The sequence below is a fragment of the Diabrotica undecimpunctata genome, chromosome 7 (genome assembly GCF_040954645.1).
Source record: "Diabrotica undecimpunctata isolate CICGRU chromosome 7, icDiaUnde3, whole genome shotgun sequence".
NCBI classification, from domain to species: Eukaryota; Metazoa; Arthropoda; class Insecta; order Coleoptera; family Chrysomelidae; genus Diabrotica; species Diabrotica undecimpunctata.
The window spans coordinates 71,071,355-71,095,046 of record NC_092809.1 but is presented as its reverse complement, the minus strand read 5'-3'; the positions used below and the strand labels follow the sequence as shown (position 1 = coordinate 71,095,046).

General features: G+C 32.7%; 1 protein-coding gene across 3 annotated transcripts in view; it reads right to left on the bottom strand.

Moving 5' to 3' along the window:
- sp3 (phosphatidylinositide phosphatase spermathreecae) overlaps positions 1 to 19,302 on the bottom strand; it is a 59,352-nt gene extending 40,050 nt beyond the window's left edge. For 2 of the 3 annotated variants that reach the window (XM_072537519.1, XM_072537521.1), the window contains exons 1-8: positions 19,064 to 19,302; positions 16,398 to 17,020; positions 12,537 to 12,703; positions 8,691 to 8,863; positions 8,158 to 8,350; positions 4,476 to 4,641; positions 4,228 to 4,389; positions 3,474 to 3,544 (exon numbers count right to left, since the gene is read on the bottom strand). In XM_072537519.1, the coding sequence (XP_072393620.1) occupies positions 3,474 to 3,544; positions 4,228 to 4,389; positions 4,476 to 4,641; positions 8,158 to 8,350; positions 8,691 to 8,863; positions 12,537 to 12,703; positions 16,398 to 17,020; positions 19,064 to 19,160 (1,652 nt within the window). In that variant the 5' untranslated portion in view covers positions 19,161 to 19,302. The remainder of the gene's footprint in view (positions 1 to 3,473; positions 3,545 to 4,227; positions 4,390 to 4,475; positions 4,642 to 8,157; positions 8,351 to 8,690; positions 8,864 to 12,536; positions 12,704 to 16,397; positions 17,021 to 19,063) is intronic. The other variant, XM_072537520.1, reaches the window with a different exon arrangement.
- Positions 19,303 to 23,692: the final 4,390 nt, after the last annotated feature.

Below are 23,692 nucleotides of genomic sequence, written 5' to 3'. Positions count from 1 at the left end.
GACCTGAGGAGATGGTTCGACCGCTCATCCGCAGAGATCTTTCGCGCAGCAGTTTCCAAAACTACAATTGCCATTTGGATCGCCAACCTTCGAAAGGAGACGGCGCAATGAGAAGAAGATGCTGGTTTATTGTACTCGATGGCTTTTTCTGTGATTTGTCTTAGTACAAATACGGCGTCTACGCAGGATCTTCCGGATCTGAATCCTTGTTGTTCATCGGATAAAGTTGTTAGTTTATTGATTTTGTTGGTTAGGACTTTTGTGGTAAGCTTAAGAGCGGTGTTCAGTAGATTTATACCTCTATAATTGTTGGGGTCTTCTTTATCTCCCTTCTTGAACATTGGTATCATTATGCTGTTTCTCCATTTACCATACGTCTGGTATTTTGCAGTATAATATTAGTTTTTGTATAAGTTTTGTCATCTCAAGGGTTATACTTTCTCCTCCGTGTTTTAGAAGCTCGTTAGTTATTCCATCTGGTCCTGGTGACTTTCTATTTTTGGGTGAATTTATGGCTGTCTCTACTTCCGGAAAATTGATTTCTATTTTGTGTCTTAATTCAGGTACGTTATTGTGTTGATCATTATTTTCCTTTCCTTTAAACAGTTCCGTCGGGTATCTTTCCCATTCGTTTTTTGTGTACCGTAGAAGTCGCTTTCCATCCTTTTTGTAAACTGTTCCCAGTGTTCAGTTTTTGTTTTTCTTACCAACTGCTTTATTTCATTTCGTATTCTTCTATAGGTATCTCGGGATTCTGGAGTATTTAATGTTTTGTACTTCGTGTAGGCCTCTCGATTCTCTTTATATTTCTCTTTTATTTCTTTTCTGAACCATAGTGTATTATTGTTGTTTCTGTTGTTCAGTATGACTTTGCGTTTTTCTAGAGCTTCTGTTGCTGCTTCTTCAATGTTGTTTTTAATTTTCTCCCAGCTCGCGTTTATATCTTCGATGTCGTCTATTTGTTTCAGCTGTATCTTCTGTGCTAGCCTCCTTCCTATGGTACATTTCTATTGTAGACTCATTCCACAGTGATTCTACATTGAATTTTTCCTCGGTGATTTCCTGTAGAAAATGTTTTGGTGTTATTTTCATTCTTATTTTTGCTAGTACTAGTTTGTGTTCACTCCCTGCGTCTGCTGAGTTTAAAGTTCGGATATCTAGAATCTGCTTTGGGTGAACTTTTCTATCAGTGACTATAAAATCAATCATAGATTTGTGCCCCCTGGAGTTTTCAACAGTATATTTATACTGGAGCTTATGGTCGAAAAATGTATTATTGATTCTCAGTTCGTTAAAAGCACAGAGATTAGCCATGAGTTCTCCATTTGCGTTGACATGGTTTTCATTAAATCTTTGTTTTACTCCTGGCACTATTTCATTTCCAATTCGTGCATTAAAGTCACCCATAAGAATTAAGGGTTCTTCATGAGGTATTTCATCCAGGATGGATTGCAATTGTTCGTAGAATGCCTCTCGTTCCTCCTTAGGTTTGCAGTCCTCGGGGATTAAGGATAGATACGACATTTAATTTTTGGTAGTCCATTGTGATGGATGCATATGGAAATCTTAAAATAGATTTATAATCAGTCAGTTGTCATGTGTATCATAATAAAAAATTTGATAAAGAAATAAAATAGGAAGCAAGAGAAAGAGGAGCCAGAAATAAAAGAACCGTAAGAAATTAAGATAACAGAAAGGAGGAAGGAAAAACAGAACTAGAAGAACAATGAAAGTCAAAGAGATTAGATAAAGTAATCAGTATAAATGGTACAGTTATATTCAAAAAAAGGGTACAAAAATTAGAAAGAGAAGTTAACGTCATCCTATTTGTGTAAAACCGGCTGGGATTTTTGGAGGTTATCAAATGTCATAAGTGATCAAAAATGCAACTCATAGACGTCAAAGAGTTTAATTTGATAGAAGGTTTAGCGTTACGTACAATAAAAAATTAATATGCCTCGTCATTTAAGTGAGATTGAAAAGGCTCAAATAATTACGAAAATGGAAGAAGGATGGTCAATTCGTGCGCTAGCAAATTTCTATAATAGAAATTTGAAAACAATCTTCAGAATTAAGCAACGATGGGTCCAACAACAATCATTAAAAAGAAAAGTTGGTTCAGGGCGTTCCAAAGTATCCACTCCTCAACAAGATGCTGCTTTAGTTCAATTCTTAAGAGATAATCCATTTGCGACGTCGAAGGATTCAAGGATTCATACGGGATTTCCTGGTGCCCAACCTACTGTAAGCAGAAGGATCAATGAATCTGAATTAAAAAACCGACCAGCTGCTAAAAAACCATTAGTAACTGTTGAACATCGGCAAGCAAGAGTAATATTTGCACTAAACTATATTTACCGCAACCCACAATTTTGGAACAACGTCATTTTTACTGATGAAAAGACTTTTCAGTCGACCTATAACGGTCAAATCCGTGTTTATCGTTCAGCCAATACTAGGTTTGAAGAACGATATATTCACTCTCATAATAAATCTGGACGTTTTTCTGTAAAGGTATGGGGTTGGATTAGTATACATGGACCTGGTGTTTGTTGGCGATTAGAGGGAAGATTTATTGCCGACAATTACATTAACGTTTTGGAACACGTAATACTCCCTTCTATTGAGCAATTGTATCCTAATAATACTTTTATATATCAACAAGATAATTGTTCAGTCCACACTGCCCATGCCGTAAGGAATTGGTTTCAAACGCAAAAACCTGGAAGTATTGCCATGGCCTGCGCACAGTCCAGATATAAATCCAATTGAAAACATTTGGGGCATAATTGTTAAAAAAATATATAAAAGAAATTTTATGCCACAAAATTCAGATCAATTGTGGGATACAATCTTAGAGTGCTGGGAAGATCTTGATCCAAATATGATATCTAATATAATTCAAAGTATGCCAAATAGACTAAATAAAGTTATAGAAGCAGACGGTTCTATCACCAAATACTAAATTCTATTTGTAACAGTCATTAAAATTATTCTTTATATAATTGTTGAATAAATGGTTTCGTCTAATTAATGCTCAACGCCAATGATTTATATTTTTAATAACCTGTGACATTTGATAACCTCCAAAAATCCCAACCGGTTTTACACAAATAGGATGACGTTAACTTCTCTTTCTAATACTTGTACCCTTTTTTTTGAATATAACTGTACAATGGAAGAAAAAAAATTAAAAATTTGATAAAAATCAAAAATAACCGTACCATAGTAAAAAAAATAGAAACTACTGTTGGCAAGCTAGGGATAAGTATTTTGAAAGTTATATAAAAAGTTTTAGGTCATAATGACGGTCTAAAAAAACGCATATGTTTTTTTATTTTTAAATGTACTGTATGTCGTAAATATTCAGTAGTCATTGCAATAAAATATTCCTAAGTAATCTAATTTAACCAAAAGATTATCCTAATATCATTTATGTTAATATATTTTAACAATGCATACATATAACATACCTATTAGCTGAGTTCATTCCATCCTTCATGATACCGGTAAATTTTCTTTCTCCAGTCCTTGTGTAATCTCCCTAAAAAATAAAATAGTATATACCTAGCTACAGTTCATACGTTTAATACTGTTTGGAGAATTCTTTTATGCACTAATGTGTTTATAACACATCCATTGTTCAGAAAAGAACAATGGTTGACAACTAGATACCTACAGATGGAGGAACTAGAACACAGTCATATAATTGACAAGACAGAGAAGACAAAGTTCCACAAATAAGATACTAGATATCAATAACCGATATATACTTATAAAAATTAGGTTCGTAAGCACTAGAATAAATATATAGAAGAATTAATTGCACCGCAAATTTCCAAATTGTTTAACAACCAGGAAAAACCCGAAGAAATACTAACTTCAGAACTCACCAAACCAATTAAAAATAATAAATCGGGAAAAGCCAGTGGTCCAGATGAAGTAGTGAGTAGTGAAGATAAATTTAACATCATTGATTTAACTTCATTTAACTTAACTCACCATCTTCTCAAAAATATCCCCCTTTATGCTTTCTTCTTATTCTTGTGCCCTGCTCAACTATCGTGCGTTGGCTATCAAATTGACTATGCATACAAAAAACATGAAACATGTCGACAAAAGATTGTGTACAAAAATTGACAATTTTTAAGTCCAAACTTACGTGGATATCAAAATTATTTCTTTTATGATTACTGAGATTTCTATAAAAAAAAAACTTTTTTTTACCTTTAAAGCATTTGTTCCAGCATATTGTTTGCTGATGGTATCGCCATTATTGGCCCACAATAGCTGAAATGTATTTTTAATACTATTTGGTATAATTCCTTCTGGTGAAATTAATCCTAACTTACAGAATTGTATTTCCATAACTGCTTTACCTATCGCTGTCTAAAAACAAAACAAAACAATAATCTGAACTATTACAACAATATTACGAACAGTTTGTTGTTGTTTTCAATAGAATTAAAATTTACCTGCACTACGTTAGTCCTATCCAAACAGTCGATACAGTTTACTCTAAAAACACCGTTTTGTGAGCAAATATGTCCTTGGCTATCTCTCCAACAGTAATTCATGTCTTTTAGAATATCACTAACAGCATTTATAAGTATCGAAACGTTCTCAAAATGCATTCCTCTACTGCAATAAAAAAAGACCAATATAATAATACAAGCTGAAATTTTATTTATAAAGTCTGCGTGATTTTTTGTATAGTTAAGGTGGAGATTGTTAAAGCAGCCAGTTTATTAAGCCGTAAACATATTAGATGAAATGGTCAAGGAATCGAATCGAAAAAGTGTGCTCATTATAATGATACATAGCTAAAGAATATAATCGAGCTCAAAGTTTTCATAAGTCTACTAATTATAACAGGCATTCATCGAGTAACTAGTATCATATGGAAGTAACTAATAAATAATAATTAATCCATTACTGAACTGAAATTATTGTTTAATTTTATCTTTCATAAAATAATTGTTACTGGTGTAACAAGAGGGTAAAAACTCTATAAACCTTTAAATTTATATTAATTAATTCGACTTCAGTTACTGATTCTGTTTATTGGGTGCTCAACATTAATTTTTCTGTATTTTCCATTTAAAATGCTTTGTTTTTAAAAGCCACCGCCATGGAATGACAAGAAATGACTGTGTTGACAACCTCTTCATATGTCCAACGCGGGTAATTCTAGTCAGTGTTGCCATATTTATACAAAATATGTTTTCTTATGAAAAATACAAATGAACAGATTTTTATTTAAACATTTTAACATTTTATTCTTACCTACTTGTAATGGAAAATTACGTCTTTTTTACCAGAGTTAGGTTATATTTGGTTATGTTAGGTTAGTGTTAGTTAGAGAGTAGGTTAATAATGAAATTTTTAGCTCTTTCAAAAGTAAGAAGTGAACAATGTCGAATGTACATAAAATTTAACTTTACGTGCATTTCTGCCATATTGTTTTAAAATATTGTAATTCTTGATCATTTTAAAATAACATTATGTATTTTTATCCATTATAATAGTAAAAATTATTGATATTTATTATTTTTATCTTTATCTTATCTGCAGCAGCGCGGAAAAGCTGCACAGATGTTGCATTGAACCAGATTCTGAGGTTCTTTAACCAAGATGTTCTTCTTCCTGGACCTCGTTTTCCAAATAGTTTTCCTTGCAGGGTGGCTTGAAGGAGAGCATATCTGGATTTATTTCGCATATGTCCGAAGAATTGTAACTTTCGAGATTTGATGGTGGTCAGTACCTCTCGGCTCTTATTCATTCTTCCGAGGACCTCCTCATTTGTGACTCGGTCAGTCCACGGGATCTTAAGTATTCTCCGATATAGCCACATCTCCTGCTTCCAGTTTTTTGCACATATCTTCATTCAAGGTCCATGATTCAACACCATAAAAAAGGACAGAGAAGATGTAGCATCGCAGCATTCTTATTTTGTATCAAGAGAGAGGTTGTGACTCTTGAAGAAGGCTCCCATCTTCGGAAGGCTCCGATTGAAGGTGGATCTAGCTTTCCCGATGCGTGCTCTAATCTCCTGGTTGTTGGTCCATTCTTCATTTATTATGGTGCCGAGGTAGTTGTAGTGCGTCACTCTTTCTACAGGGGATTGGTTGACGTAGAGTTGACCTTCTGTTATCCTTTTCTTGCTAATTATCATAAGCTTTGTCTTCTTAACGTTTATATTGAGTCCATATTGTTGACTATAATACGTGATTTTGTTAATAAGAACTTGTAGGTCTTCTAAGTTGTCCGCAAATACTATGGTGTCATCTGCATATCTGATGTTGTTTAGCCGCTAACCATTTAGTAGAATACCTTTTTCAGTTTCGTGCAAAGCTTCGATAAATATTCTTTCAGAGTACAAATTGAAGATTAGAGGAGACAAAATACAGCCTTGCCTCACTCCACGCATGATTTTCACATAGTCAGTGTGTTCACCTTCAACTCTGAGATTTGCTGTCTGATTCCAGTAAAGATTTCTAATTATTTTCAGATCTTGGTTGTTAATTCATGCTTCTTTTGGTATTTACATCATCTTGGCGTGCTGTACTCTAAACGCTTTCTCGTAATCAACTAGACATGCGTATACGTCGCAGTTGACGTCTCTGCATCTCTGGAATAAGATTTGTACTGAGAACAAAGCCTCTCTAGTACCAACAGCATTTGTGAACCCGAATTGGTTGGGGGAAATTTGACTTTCACACAGCTTGTAAATTATCTCATGAATTATCTTTAGGAACAATTTTAGGAGATGACTCATGAGGCTTATAGTACGGTAATCTTCGCATTTTTTGGATCCTGATTTTTTTGGAAATGCAATCAACTCAGATTTTAGCCATTCTGTTGGTATTTCTCAAGAGTTGTATATGTTGTTGAATATCTTTGCGATTATTGCTATTGATTCGTTGTCCATTAGTGTGAGTAGTTATGCTTGTATATTATCAGGGCCTGACGCTTTGCCATCCTTTAACTGTGTTATTGCGGAATAAACTTCCTGCTGTAATATTTTTGGTCCATCATTTACCTCTTCTTCTAGCTCGAAGGTGTTATCTCTTTGGTCTTCAAATAGTTTTGCTAGATATTCTTTCCACGTTCTTATTTTTGCTCTGTTTGTCCAAGATGATGTTTCCGTCAGAATCAGTTATAAAAGTTCTTTAACTTTCCTATGTACATTGTGACTATCGTGCTTTGACTACAGAGTCTCAATTTCTTCGCATCTTTCACTTGCTTCTTTTTCTTTCGCTTCTCTGATTTTCGTTCTTATTAATATATTTATGGTTTTATATTTGTCGTTTGGGTCATTTTTGACTTCTCTTCTCTCGTCCATTACTTTCAGGATCTCATCTGTCATCCATGATTTTTTCTTCTATCTGTCTTTAAGTGTTTATCCTTTATATTTTGCACTATTTACACTAATTGCAGTCACTTGCTCGTTTAACGTGGCTTGGACACTCATCCTCGTATCAAGGTCTTTCAGTATACGTAGGTCGTATGATTTTGCTTTCCTTTTCTGCACTGTTTGGAGTTTGACTCGAAATACTCCCACCAGTGGAAAGTGGTCTGTCTCCAAGTTTGCTCCAGGATAAGTCTTGACAGATGTAAAGCTGTTTCGGAATCTTTTATTTACTAAAATGTAGTCTATTTGTTTCCTAACAATTCTCCCGGGTCTCTCTTGAGGGGATTTCCACGTGTACAGCTTGCGAGTTGGTAATTGGAAGAATGTGTTGGTGACAACTAGTTCTGAGTCTTCTGTGATTTTTTCTAGAAGGTCTCCTCTCTCGTTTCTGACTTCAAGTCCATGTGCTCCAATGTACTGTGTCTTATCTCCAGCTCCAATCTGGACATTAAAATCGCCCATAATAATATTTATTATTTTTTATTACGTTTGTTATTAAGATAATTTCGTAATTTTGTTGGCTTTTCATGTAATTTTTTTAGGTATTCCCTTACCTTTTTTATTTATTTGTATATATTTCGTGATTTATTAGCATTTTTACTAGTTTTCACCAAATAAAACACTAAAATTTGAGCTTTTCTTCAATTTTTCTGTTAAGTCCGCAAAAAATTGGGCATTTCTGAGGCTTACCCAATTGGTAAATAATTACCAAATAATAATTTATCGTATATAACTTTACTTACCAATACTCATGAAAATCAAACGTGGCGTATGTTATAAATGGACTATTATACTGAAAAACGTGATTGGAATAAGCATCGAATATTATTCTTTCTTTTCCCATTTGGTCAATTAAATTGACTATACATATGGGACCGTAACTATGAATCTCTTTAGTAAAATGTTTTTCAAAAGCCACCTGTGTTTCAGCTTCACCTAAAATATTAAACATAAAAACTAGACACTGACTGACATACATAGTGGAAAAAGGATACGGTCATACAAATAAGTGTGAGGACAATGTGTATCATAGATAAAATTGTATCAATGAGGAACTGTGAAGTTATGGATTAGTTAGAGATAGAAGGAAGCATGCATAGGTTAAAGACACAAAGAAGAGCCATTACTTCTGCTGATCTCTTCTTTACTGTGAGAGATATGAGATTTTTTTAAGAAATAAATTTTGTCTAATTTTTTTATAAATGGGAATTATGGTTACATTTTTATATGAAAATATATATATATATAATAATATGAAATACTAAAATTTAAATACCTTTATCAATTCTGGGAGGAGGTCTGTATTTATATCCTGGTTGGGACCAATATACAGGAACCGATCCTCGCACCTGGACGAATGATACTTCATGCGTTTGATACGAAATAATCTGTTCAGTTTCTACATAATTTGCTACTTCACCATTATCATCTACACCTCGCCTTTTATACCTGAAATTAAAGGATTTTGTAAGTAATACCTTAATAAGTAATGCCATATATATATATATATATATATATATATATATATATATATATATATATATATATATATATATATATATATATATATATATATATATATATATATATATATGAAAATCACTAAGTTCTCGGGAAGAACCGCGTTGAGAATTTAAAGCTCGAGGTTTCGGCACCCATTTTGGAGCCATTTTCAAGAGTGATACACTGAGTCACTCGACACTGAGGAGTAAGCAGATTGAGACCTCAGTGAATGGAACCGTATCACTCTTGAAAATGGCTCCAAAATGGGTGCCGAAACGTCGAGCATTAAATTCTTAAAGCGGTTCTTCCCGAGTGATTCTCATTTATCTGACCGCGGAAATCTATCCGAACATCAATTTTTTTATTTTTAGCCCTATCTTGATGATTTTTTTAGCACACTATGTATGAATTTATAAATTTTAATTTGGTATAGTCAGTTTTTTGATAAAATTTTGTATTTGACTTATTATATGGGGTTAATTAAAACGTGGTTTTATTATCGTAACTTTGAAACATCCTGTGGAATAATTCCGTTTGTGAATTTTCGTAAAACCTTATTTTTCGGTTGCAACCATGTCTCCTAAGCATTGTGTTTTTTGTTTCATGTCAGAATATGCCTTGGTTCATTTTTTTAGAGCCAAATGAATTTGCCACCCACAATTTAGGACTTTTTTAATTATGATTATTTTGGAGTTATTTTGTAATACGACGAGGGGCTTTGGTGACTGTTATCATTATGTCATATTGACACTTACATTTTTTTTATCTATGATTGATCATGGTTCTTATTGTCGAAGATTGTGCGAAAGCCGTTGCTCTGGTTGAAGATGGGCGAAATTATGAATATGTGGCTAGAGTACTACACACTCATCGCTCTACCATCCCAAGCGTAGTGGAACGTTTTATACGAACTGGAACAAACAAGCGTAAAACGGGAAGTTGCAGGAAGCGCATAACTACCGCTTTAGATGATCATTTTATACGAGTCAACGCTTTGCGGGATCGTCATTTAACAGCGCTGCAAACAAGAAATCAGCTTCAAGAGGTTCGAGGCAATAATGTAAGTGTATTTACAGTTTGTCGAAGATTACATGAATTTGGTTTGTAAAGTTACAGACCAGCAACTGGGCCCAAATTACTTCCACGGCACAGAGGGGCTAGACTACAATTTTCCAGGGAACATTTACATTGGAATTTAGGACAACGGAGTAATGTTCTTTTTACGGATTAGTCGAGATACTGTCTTCACTCATCAGATGGGAGAGAACGAGTATGGCGTTGAACTGGAGAGAGATTTGCGGAGTGCGCTTTCAGTCCCCGCGTTAGCCATGGAGGGGGTTCGGTGATGGTATGGGCAGGAATATCCCGATAGGCGCACACTGAATTGGTATTTATAGAGGGTTTGTTGACTGCACCCCGGTATATTGAGGAAATTTTAGCGAATCACGTAGTACCCTTTTCTCAATATATCGACGATGATTTTCTATTAATGCAAGATAATGCGCGACCCCACTTTGCAACATGTGTCACGCAATATTTAGAGGAAGTTGGTATTAATAAAATTAACTGGCCAGCGTGTTCGCCTAATCTGAACCCAATAGAGCACGTTTGGGACATGCTTGGTAGAAATATTAGAGGTCGCGAAGTCGCACCAGCCTCAATTAACGAACTTCGCTTGGCTCTAGAAGAGGAATGGCAAAACATCCAGCAAGATGATATTCGCAACCTCATAGACAGCATGAGCCGACGTGTACAGGCAGTTATAGAGGCTAGGGGAGGCAATACAAGGTATTAAGTTATTTTTGTAGTAGTTTTTATTTGTTATTTGCGTACTTAGGTTAAGTTACATTTAAGTTGTTTTTTTTATGTTTTGTTATTGTTATCATTGTTCATTAAAACCAAGATCATGTTGCTTTTAATCATTATTTAAATACAGTGCTTCTGGGATGTCGATATGACATTCCTTTGGTATCAGTTACTAAAACCCCCATCGTCGTATTACAAATTAATACAAAAGATAATGGTAATAATAGAAAAAGTTGTAAATTGTGGGTGGCAAAGTCATTTCGCTCTTAAAAATGAACAAATCCATATTTTCACATAAAACAAAAAAACATAATACTTAGAAGACATGGTTGCAACCGAAAAACAAGGTTTTACGAAAATCCGCTAACGGAATTATTCCACAGGATGTTTCAAAGTTAGGATAAAAACCACCTTTAGATTAACCCTGTATAAGTCAAATACAAAATTTTATTAAAAAACTCATTATACTAAATTAAAATTTATAAATTTTTACCCAATGCGCGAAAAAAAATCATCAAAATATTACTAAAAATAAAAAAAACTGAAATATTTTGAATTTGACCAAAATTTTCTCTGTTGCGTTTTTTTTTTTTTTTTCATCTGAGTGTAGTATCAGCAATCGGTCTGTAGGAAATAAAACTCTATTTGTTTTATGTATGTCTTAATATTTCGTCACGATTTTGTGACTTCTTCAGGAGAAAAATGTAAATTTATTAGAATGATTTTTTGATGTAAACAAAATGAATATTTCAATACTTACAACTAAAAGAGTAAAAATTTAAATTTTATATCTAAATGACATTTGTTTGATTTCAATTTATTTACCGCAGTACATTATATTTTTATAGAGTGATGCCTTATATTGAACAATTTTTAGTGAATAAGTTGAAGTAAACAATTATTATGACAGTATTATCGATATTGTAAGGTGGAAAGATGCAATTAATATTAGAGAAATGAGAAACAATCAGGAACATGTTATATTGATCTATAAAATGTAATTGATGGTACGTAGTCAGTTATTGTAATAATGATGTTGAGAAATGAAATAAAATTATTGGTAGAGTTACTAAAAGATTAAGTGAGTAATGTGTTTGTTTTTTAAAGGTTAAGATCTATTATATCAGATACTATTTAGAATGTTGCAGTAGATTACTCAAATGGTTGATATCAATCTTATAATTGATAGATTGAGGAGTTTTGTTAACGTGTACTATTTCAACGAAAAGCTGATTTTTATAATTATCAACTTGTTTTAAGATTTTTACATTATTAAAGTCAAATTTATGTGCTGTCTTTAAGTGGTGGTCCACTAAGGCACAAGAGTTTTTTCTTATGTTGCAGTCACTTTTGTGCTGAGTGACACATTGTTTAGCCACTGCTGACAATTTGGTCTGTTAAATTTTGTATGTAAGGTATTTTGTTGTACGTAATTGGTTGTGGATTATTTATTAAAGCTCTATTATTGAAGAGTGTTAAAAATGAATTTTTAATATATTTTTTGGACAACCATTGTTTAAAAATATTTCAAAAACTTTTCTTAAATTGACATCTAGGAAACTCCTATCACAGATTGTCATTACTGGATTTTTCATAGACATAATTGTGTTGAATTTTTTATTTCTAGAATGATTGGAATAATTATTTATAAATTTGACTAATAATGTAAAAATCTTAGAACAAGTTTAAAAATTATAATCATATAAACGACATTGGCAATCTTGATAGTATGTATTTTAAATACTGCTGTTACAGATTTCTTACTATATATGTAATTACTATAAATATTACTTCATGTTTAACAAGCTATTACCTTGTACCAGCACGATATCTACTTCTTCGAGATATGAGACATAATGTAAAAGTATCATATCGTTTTTCTTTGGCTTCAATCAAGTCTCTATCCATCTCTACTTTACAATCCTCGATTTGAATATATCCCTGAATAATGGGTAATATCCATGGATCACACAAAGGGTTCTAAAAAACATGAAATGGTTACAAATTGTCGCCTTAAAGTGTTACACACAGGACCTGCTAAATCCAATTTACCCAATTTTACAGGAGAGGCAAAAAACGATTTCGCAGCATTTCTTTTCATAAAAATAAATGGAAAACAATAAAATAGTGTTTAAAATTAGTATAATAATTGTTGTATCATTGAAATTATAAAAAATTATACTGATAATTTCAGTTTTTTTTTTCAAATTAGACTAATAATGGACTCTGCAGTTTAATGCAACCAAACACGCGTATTCTATACGCAACGAAACTTTATCATTCTAAGTATCAAAAGGATAAAAACAATAATAACGCTACTCATAGGGAAGATCTTTATAAAATTTGTGGTAGTCTACCGACAATGTCTTCTTGATTGCCTGAAGGTCTTCATATTTTTTGGCGGTTATTTTACGTCTTTCTAGGTATAGTCGCTTCAATTGGTCCCAAGAATTTAAATTAATTTTGTTGTTCTTACGTTGAGAAATTGGTTTCCATTGATCAGCAAAGCTGGCTTTATAATAAATTTCACCTTCGGGTGTATACCTCAAAGCACAAATATCTGGAACTTTTAAATCACCTTTACCTCTTCCTGGTCTAATTGTTTTATAACGCTGAATTGAATCAAGATTTTTGAAAAAATCATGTCTTAAATATTTTACTTGGTACGGAGCAGGCTTTTTTCTTGCTTTTAGACAGATAGGTACGTAATCCGCTGGTAGGTTAATGACTTTATCTTTGAGTTTTTGTTCGATGGTTGCATGAACCGAACCAACTTCCATCTGCGTATTGCCATGTTCAAGATATTTTTGCTCTATTATTACATTGTGTACGAGTGATTGCTAGATTCAACAGAACATTGGCCATAACAGTGTTATGGCCAATGAATAGCTTCTTTCATCAGTCCCTTCTACAGAATGAGGGACACTGAGTAAAATTTTCAGTTCTATGAAATACATCCAAATACTGACAAATTCCTCAGAACCAAGGCCCGCTTCATATTCGTTCCATATAAAACAATATGCATCGGAATTCACTAAGTTATAGAAACAGAGACTGTGTACTTGGAGCTTTGTTTTGTAATATAATGTGGAGACTTTTGATTTTGGTGCCATCAACACGGCTTGCAAATCTGCTGTGAAAACATTTTGTTTCTCATTTTTATCTTTTTCTTTTTCTTCTCTTGCTTCTACTTTCCTCTGTATGTGACTTTTAAATTCTTCTTCCGAAAGTTGTCCAACCCTATAGCTAACACACTTTTTACATTCATCTTTTTTAGGTCGGAAAAGTGCAAAGTTCTTCTCATCGAGGACTTTAGAAAACGATGCTATCGAAAAGGACTCTTCTTTCCTCGATTAGCACCAATCGTTGACATAAAATTAGTAAACATTTTGCCGAGACTGCCATTCAGCCAAAAGATATATTTTTTGAGATGTTGACCTGCAATAATGTGACTCCATAACTGGTAGAGAATCTAAAAATTGCAGCAAGCATTTACGGCGATCTTTGAAAGGTAGCACTCCAATGGTTGACTTGCGTAGCATACTTGAAGCACATACTCCATAAGAATTTTTCCAGCTAAGAATTGTCCAATGACCAATTACGACAGTATTAAGAAACATAGTTCTGCACACTCTAAAACTTTCTTCTTAAACCGGTAGAAAATATTCTAAAGTTTGTCCCCTTTCCGTCTCGTGTTCTTTTTTTTTTTGTTCCGATGCCTTTTAGTCATTACAGATTTAAGCTGATTATTAATAAAAACCTTTTTTTCTCCCCAAGACATTTGCCAAAATGACTCAAAAATACGTTGCCTTTCATGTTCACTGATCAAAGAACATTTCATAAGACCTCTTCTTTGTTTCATAATTCGTGCTTCTTTAGGATTATCATAAGACCATTTTTCATCTTGTTTCACTCTACCTAAATAAGGTTTACCACTTCCTCTTAATTTTTTGTTTTTCTGACTAAACCATGTTGCCCCCTGGACTTGGAAGTCCAGATTTTTACTTATTCTTTTAGGTTCATCTAAAGATGAAATTGAATCTATGTCCGAATCTGGAACTAAATTGATATTGACTTCGCTATCTTCAGATATTCCTGATGTCGTTGATTCTCTAGTAGAAATTTGGAACTGATCTTGCTCCTCATCATGTTCCTTGACGTTGTTGACTTTTGATATTGGTATCTCCTCATTTTCGTTTCTGTTTGGTTTTCCAACCATCTGGTTCTGGTTTGAGTATCTTAAATTGTCAAAGGTTGCGGTCATTGGTATCGCTATATCCGAGGTTATATCATCGTTTTCATTGCTTGCATCAAACATCTGGTACTGGTTCAAGTAGTTTAATTCATCAGTGCTCTCTGCTGGTAGATTTTGGCAGGGAATCTCTATTACATTAATATTATTATTTAATGAGTTGGAAGTAGACTGTAGATCCACAAAAAATATTTCAACATTTTCAGTAACTTCAAGATTATTACTGAGTCCGTTTGCTTCCACTGTTAAATCTGTATCTTCATTGAGGTGTACATTTTCGTTTAAATTTATAAATTTATTGTCTTCAAAGTTGTCTATGTGTGTTTTTTGTACCATTTCTATCATCCATCTAGAACGTGACATCTAAAGTAAAAAGAACTTCCATGTCATGACTATACTAAACAACAATCTTCTTTTATCAATATCCCCATTCAGCCTATCACATTTCAGTGAAGTGTGAGAGCCATTAACTGATATAAACATTAAACAAATCAGGAACTGATGAATTTAAAACAGTATTTATTTTATAAATGAACTTTAAAGATGATTAAAAGTATTTTTTCCTATAAAACATTATTCCAACAGTAAAAATAATTAAAATTTTCCTAAAATGATTACTTAGTTCCCCTCATTTTGTTTTTTCTTAATCAATGAAAAGCTGCTAAATGCTGGTTTGTATAACAATATCTGCACAGAAATACTGGAAAAGAAAGTCCCTTAATGGAAACAAACAAGATTTATCGTGAAACTATTAACACATTTTACAACTAAACTTAACAAAAATAAATAATTTAATACACATCTACACTTACCTTCAATAAATCGCTCAAATAATTATAAACAGTAGAAAAAACTAAAACCGGTACAAAGCGTGTACTTGTCACGTCAAGTTTTACTATGCAAATGCACGGCTATCAAGGACTTAGCTGTGTTTACACGGGAAAATCAGAGCAATCAGAGTTAGCTGGTATTCTCATCATACAATATTTTAGGTTTTAGATAAAAATGTGACATGACTGTTTCTAATCGATAGACTAAATTAATACTATTATGCAAATGGTAAAAACTCATTTTGCCTAAAATGTGGACTTAGCAGGTTAACACTTTAAGGCGACAAAATATTTTTTCAGTTTTATAAAGTAGTCAACAAAATATGACGTGGTAAATAAAGAAAATATTTAATACCACAAAAAATATTGAATTTCTCTTTAATACTAACACTACATTTTAAAACACATCCAATAATATCTCAATCCAATCCAATACATTTGAAAAAATATCACAATCATATTGGGGTAGACTGATATAAGCATCTAATAGAAATATTCAATGAAATTATGGAAATTCTAAATTCTATGAAAAACTGAAGTAATTATCCCAAAGATGGTATGAAAATCAAATACAACAAATATATAGGTTTACCTCCAGTTCTATGATGCTTTTCAGCATGTAGCCATTCCAAAAAAACCTCTCATCTACATTTTTCCATATAGATTGAGAATCTGTACCCTGTTTGGACAAATTGCACAATCTCTGCAAAGAATTTGTGATGTCTGTAGTATGCGAATAATAGAAAGAATTTGTATCATTAAATATTTTATAAAATTCTTCGACAATTTGTTTTTCAAATCTTTCTTTGTCTTTGAAATTGTTCTTTTTCTGCACACCGGCAGCTGCCATGGCAGCTTGCTGAGTAGTGTACTTCAAAGTGTTTCCAGCACTCTTTAAAGTGCCCCACGTTTTGGTAAAAGCGCTATTCTTCTGTATATCAAATAACAAAGAATGGTTGGGGTTTTGTTTCAATTCCATTATTTTGTGCTTAGGGCATGGTGTTAAATTGAGGTCAACATTTTCTGGACCTAGAGGTAGAAATACAACACTTTTTATTTTGTAGACCATATTTTCGCCATGGAGTTTGCCTACTGGAAGACTTTCTTTAATCAGGAGCAGTCTGGTGTCAAAGAGTGGACTGTGTTCCACTTTTCCTATTATTCCATCACAAATACCCAGACATGCTGGATCATCTGCATCAGTTAAATCCCATCCTGCAAAAAATAGTGATAAAGATTAGAGAAAGTAAAATATTACAATCACAATGATTAAAACTAAACTATAAAAAGATTTCTATAACAGCTATCACAATATTAAAAAACATTAGTTATTTGTATAAAGTACTTAGACATGATAAGTTTTCCCTTTTATAATGTTTGTTTTGCAATAAGTACAGCACTGATTTGAATCAACCCAAAACCATGACAACAATGAAAATATAAACATTTTCTAGAACAAAAAACTAATCAGAGTATATAAAAGTAACTTTTTGATAACATACAATAAATATATAATAATAATAGTCTCCCGTTTTATACCACTTCGCGGCTTTGGGAGTATAGCAGGGTAGTCTGCTATAACTAGGGCCTACGGTATACAAGGAAGGTAACATGGCCAGTGCTACGCTTCAACCGCCTATTATTACCCCTGGTTTTACCCAAGGTACTCATTTTATTCAGGCTGTGTTGACCTGGGGCCTATAGACATTTTTAAAAATGTCTAGTTGTTCTTGCCGGCGGTAGGATTCGAACCCTGAACCTCCGGCGTGCGAGGCAAGCATCCTACCGCTTGTGCTACGCAGGCCCTATATATACAAAACATAAAATTACAGTCATCTATTATTTTAAAAAGTCTGTTTTATTTTTCCTTTCACCTAAGTGTACTTTTAATATTTCAAAAATCTGTTTTTTTTTCCTTTTCACACAAGTGAACTGGTTTTTGGGGGCATATTCCTTCCATTTCTGAATACACACTCACTAGGGCAAAGTAATAGCTTATTGTAGCCCAAAACTGTGTACAAGTACTGCTGTTTTAGCTTGATCAATGTCATGACAAGCAGTGCTTCTAGAGTTTATTTTAATACTTTGTAAAAAAGTAAAGTTCGTGTAAAATTCTGGCTAAGGTCTAGTGTTAAGGTTTTCAAGTCGCGCAAGCACCCCTAACATGACTTAACAACTACTTTTGTAGCCGGGGCCGACAGCTTTACGTGCCCTCCGAAGCACAGTGGCACCTTAGTTAAATTAGAATTGAAAATTTTTGTCAGTGTCGGGAACCCGGGCCCCCCAGCTTGTTAAGCCAGTAACATAGCCACTGAGCTACAGCTGCCACTTAATACTTTATGCCAAATGTAAACCTTTTCATTATATATATAAGCTCACCATGTATTGAGACATTAAATTATATTAGTTTTTGAAGGAAAACTTCTAAATCAGAAGCATTGTTGTGATGAAACTAATATTTAGCAAAACATGTGTCTGGTTTCAAACAAATGAAAATGGACATATTGAATTAAAGTAATAAAACCTGTAGATAGAAATCTTTACATAAAAAAGAATTTGAAATTTGCTAAATTTGTCATTTTAGTCCAAAGAAATGTATGCCTTTCCTGTCTAAATTCAAATAATTTTCTGATCAATCAATTTTCTGTTATACTTGCCTTAGGTATATGCTAAACAGAAGAATAAAGAATGATACACATTGACATAATTACAATTCTCCCACTTCTTCATTTGCTTGTGGAAGGTATTTTATTATTTAGTAGGTGAATATTATATTGTTTTTTGAGTAAAGATCTAGATTTTATCAATTACACTAATATGACAGAGGCAATATAAGCACAGAAATTCTACATAATGTAGATTTTACTACAATAATTATAAACTACATATCAACATAACTATAATTGTAATAAAATGTGAAATAGTAGAAGAATTCAATAAAGAAAAACTTGCAGGACATTACAATTAAACCTAATACTTGACATATAATTGAAAGATAAAGTCTTAAGATTAAGGAATACATTAATTGTGTGTATAATTATTAATTAAATGTTACATGACAAATACGTCTGATTAACAATTGGGTCCCTTTGCAACAGAGATTGTATATTAATGAAATGCGTATGAACCACAATTGTTTAATAAATAAACCGTAAAACCTTAATCAAAGCTAATTCCACCAATTGAAATGAATCCGGGGGCGTCACATTTAAGAAATAAATTTTTAAATAATGCAAAGTGAATGAAAATTTAACAAACCTGTTTTCGGAATGAAAGCACCTGTTTGTCTGTCCCACCATAAAGAGTATTCACCCTTAATAAGTATATAGAAATCATTTGTACGAAACAGTTCCATGTTGAAATAATGTGAGGGATATTATTACTGTTTACAAAATCTTTATTTTGGTATGATTCATTTCTCATTTGTCGAGAAAATGTCACTGTCACTTCTGTCAATTTTAAGTCAAAGTCGCTTTTGACATAGACCTGTAGATGGAATAGGTATCTGGGAGGAAATTATAAACATAAAAAATATTGATTGTGATTGTGATAGTTTTTTGCAGGTTTTTTGTATGGATCTCTATGAATCTTTATTAACCCGAAGGAACTAGAAGCAATGAGAAATTTTGTTATATTTTAAAGTATTTTATTTTAAAAAATTCAATACTGCATAAAAATTAAAAATATAAATATTTCATGGATTCAGAACCAAATTTCCAATATCACATTTATGATAATTTAGAAAATTTAATTGACATTTTAAAACTAATAGCACAGTATAGATAACAACACATATACACAGTATAGATCACAGTATAGATTGTCTATACTGTGTTAATAGTGTGAACTGCATTGATATTGAATACAGTCCGAAAAATTGTATTTAAGTTATCTTTCGTTATTTTCTACTAGAACTTTAGAGAATTTTTATGTAATTTTAATAATATTCTTAAATAATCTGAACCTGTTACGAATTTTAATGTGTACGAGGACTTTTTTCATTAATGTTCATATCTTTCAAATAATAATCTATTATATGTACTTAGTGTTTAATATTTTGCTTGTGAAAAATGAAACCCCAAGAATATGACAGTAGTATTAACTTCTTGCATATTATCTTGGTCGTAGAAACGCTTTTAATAATGCCTTAAATTTAGCAATAAATCTTCTTCAAGGTTGGCAATCCTCTCGGGTATTATGTTCTTGTTAGTGGTCATTATCTTATCTGTAAAGGTGTTCAGATATTTTCTGCTGGAGTTTTTCTCCTACACTAACTTACCTCACTTTTCTTACTTCTAGCTTTAGAGTTTTCTAATAAGTAGGTACCTACGTTTAAGTGTGAGCGTACCTAATGTTACTAATGTTAGCGATTAGTGCGTTATGGTCTGATGAGATACAGTCCTGAGAATGTTCTGGTGCCGATCTGAATCAATTATTTAGAACGGCACAAGATCAGTTTCATATAGGTTATGAAAACGCTTTTGATAAAGTCAAGCACGAAAAATTAATAGAATGTTTGCAAGAAAATAACATGAATCCCAAGGATATAAACATAATACGTGAACTCTATTGGAACCAACATACATTTATCAGAATGAAGATAGGGGACACTGAGACCATAAACACTTAAAGAGGAGTTCTACAAGGTTGTATACTCTCGCCATTATTATTCAACCTGTACTCGGAGGGAGGAGATATTTACGTGAATTCCGAACGAACAATAAGAAGGTATTAAAGTTAATGGAAGAATTGTTAAAATAACATGCAATATGCGAACAATACGGTAATAAGTAATTGTCGGAAGGCAATAAGAACTACAAAATCTTCTAAACAAGCGAGGGTGAAAAATATGGATTCATGTTAGAAATGAAGAAACTGAAACACCTATGAATAGAGATCATGACTTGTAGGCATAACTTCCTTCAACTGGAAAGCGTGGTCCTGGCAGATGACAAATAACCTCGCGGTGTAAAATCAAGGATTAGACAGGACTAGACCTAAAAAAAAGCTCAGGATGAATTTGCAGAAGTCATTGCCAACCTCCATTAGAGACGGCACTTGAAGAAGTAGATTTTTACCGCAAAAAATGCGTCGATATTTTCTGATTATTTGCTCTGCCCGCAGTTGTCTCTCGTATATAGTATATATTTATTGTTATCTAGATTTAGCCATACGGCTCACACTCCCCCTAAGGGAAAATTCAATCATCCCAGATATAATATATCCAGATATATCCATCCCAGATATAATATATCAAATGGATTTAGCTCTGGTGGGACTCTATCCGTGCTATCGAGCCCTGGGTGACTTGGTTCGTTTGAGTATCTCCCAAAAATTGTCGTACGAATTTTGACTTCGAGAGTAGCAAGGCTTTCTGCATGGTCTTATACAGGTGTTCACTTAGACCCAGCTGTTTTATGTTTTCTATGAGATTTTTCGGACTAACATCAGTAGTAGATAGAATAATAGGTACTGTTTGGGTACTTTCCATTCTCCACTGTCTCCTTCTTTGTATTTCTAGATCTCTATATTTGGCGATCTTTTTGTTGTATTTAACCTGCAAATTATAGTTGTTAGGTATCGCCATATATATTAGTGTCGTTTGCCTAGTAACTTATTTATTTAATAGTATTTATTGAACTGGGTTTATTTGTCTAATTTATTAACTTTATTATAAAATATTCTAACACTTAGTTTATTTAAAGTCTTTATTTAATTTATATACACAATATTTTTACACTTATCACAACTACTTTAATTTATATTATTTATTTACAATATTTATTTCTGCGTTACATTTAGACTCTCGACGCGATATTATTTTCAGACTGCCTCACATAATGAAAATTCCGCTATTTATATCAAACAGCCGTTAATATTCTTCTGAAGCTATTTGCTTGTCGCATTTTAAATTAATTACTATTTAAATGGGAATAAGACACAATTAAAGGTTAAAATACGTTTATTGACGTTTCAATTTCCACTTCGGAAATCGTTCTTAAAATACAAACATTTATTTTAACAGAATTTTAACAGACGGTATTTTGACCAGGATGAACGGCTTGTGGAATGCAATTTTAGATTCCCTTGCCGAGTAATTTATCCAGCTGTTTGTTTCGCAAATTTTAGGAAACACAGTGATTAAGATTTGAATTCGGTTTCGCTAAGTAGAAATCGTTTGATTCCTCTTTTTGATTTATTTTAACCTTTAATTGTGGCTTATTCCCATTTAAATAGTTATTAAACAGCCGTTAATTCTGGAATCCCTTTGAAGCAGGCGGATGTTGACCCTTCTCGAATACCGTGGAACCCAGACTGGTTTTTATAGCGGCTCGCAGCTGTGTTGACCTTTGAATTGTCTCGAATGAAAGGGAACGCCAGACCGGTTTCTAGCGGGTCGGAGAAAATACTAGAACAAAAGTGAGAATAAACAAAATGTTTACAGGTTTTTAATATGACTCATAATTTATCGTAACATTATTATTTATTTGCTTAATACACGGGATAACCCCATTAACAGTTTAAATTACAATATACATAGGTTTCAACACTTGAAATTACTTTTACTTAATAATATAAAATCAATATCAAATAGTTTAAAAAATGAGGGTGAAAATGAAAAAAAAATTACATACTAAAAATATAACAAGAAGAAAAATTCAACAATACCAATATATATATCACAAAGCAAGAGATCTTTTTAAGTGAGTTAAGTTATATTGAAAATATCAAAATCGAGATAACATTTAATAGCCCTAAATGTATCTATCCAATGGATTGTGAATACCATAGGTTGATCTGTGGAAAGGAATATTGAAAACATTGTGGTAACATAGAGCTTGATGGGGAACATTAAAGTTAATCTGGCTTAACAGGTTTGAACAATCCATAAATCCATGTATGATCTTATGTATAAATATAGAACCTGACATATCACGACGGTTCTTGAATGAGATTAAAGATAATTGTTGTTACAATATTCGCGATATGGGAATAATCATGATTTTCAATAGTAGTGTGGAGATGGTAAGCACAATATCTCAGAAGTTGATGCTGGACTCTTTCTACGGTATCAATATTGTTCTGAAAATAGGGTGACCAAATAACTGAACAGTATTCCAAAATAATGCGAACTAAGCAACAATACACTAACCTTGTCGAATCAATGGAAAAATACTTGCAATTCCTAGTAACAAAACCGAGAAGTTTAGATGCCTTTATTGAAATAGAGTTTATGTAGTCACAGAAAGTAAGCTTGTCATCAAAAATTACACCCAAATACTGAATAGAAGAAACGTAATTTAGTGGCTGATTATTAATAATATAGCTTGTTTCAATTCTATTGACCTTACAGGAAAAAATTATAAAACAACATTTTTTTACATTAAGTGGAGTTTGTTCTGATTGCACCAAGTTTGCAGTCTTCCTACTTAGGAAACAGGAAGTGATTAAAATTATTATGACATTAATGAAGATATTAAAAAGAAGTGTGGCCTCCTTGAGGAACTCCAGATGGTACTGAGATACTGTCGAGACAGATGGCAACCTATCTTGACTCTTTGAGTTCTACCAGATGTAGAGTTTTTAATCCATTCAACAAACCTGACAAGAAAGCCTACATTAAATAATTTGCCCAAAAGTATTTGGTGATCTACACGATCAAATGCTTTTGGAAAAATCAGTGTATATTGCATCTACTTGTTTACAATCTTCCATTTGAGATAATATACAAGATTGATAGCAAACCAAGATTGTTGCAGTGGATTTTTGCTATAAAAACCATGTTGTAATTGAGATATTAAGCCTTTACATAGCCAAGAAAGTTGCTTTGTTATAAGACAGTCGAAGAGCTTAGGGATTGCACATTGTATACAAATGCTATGTATG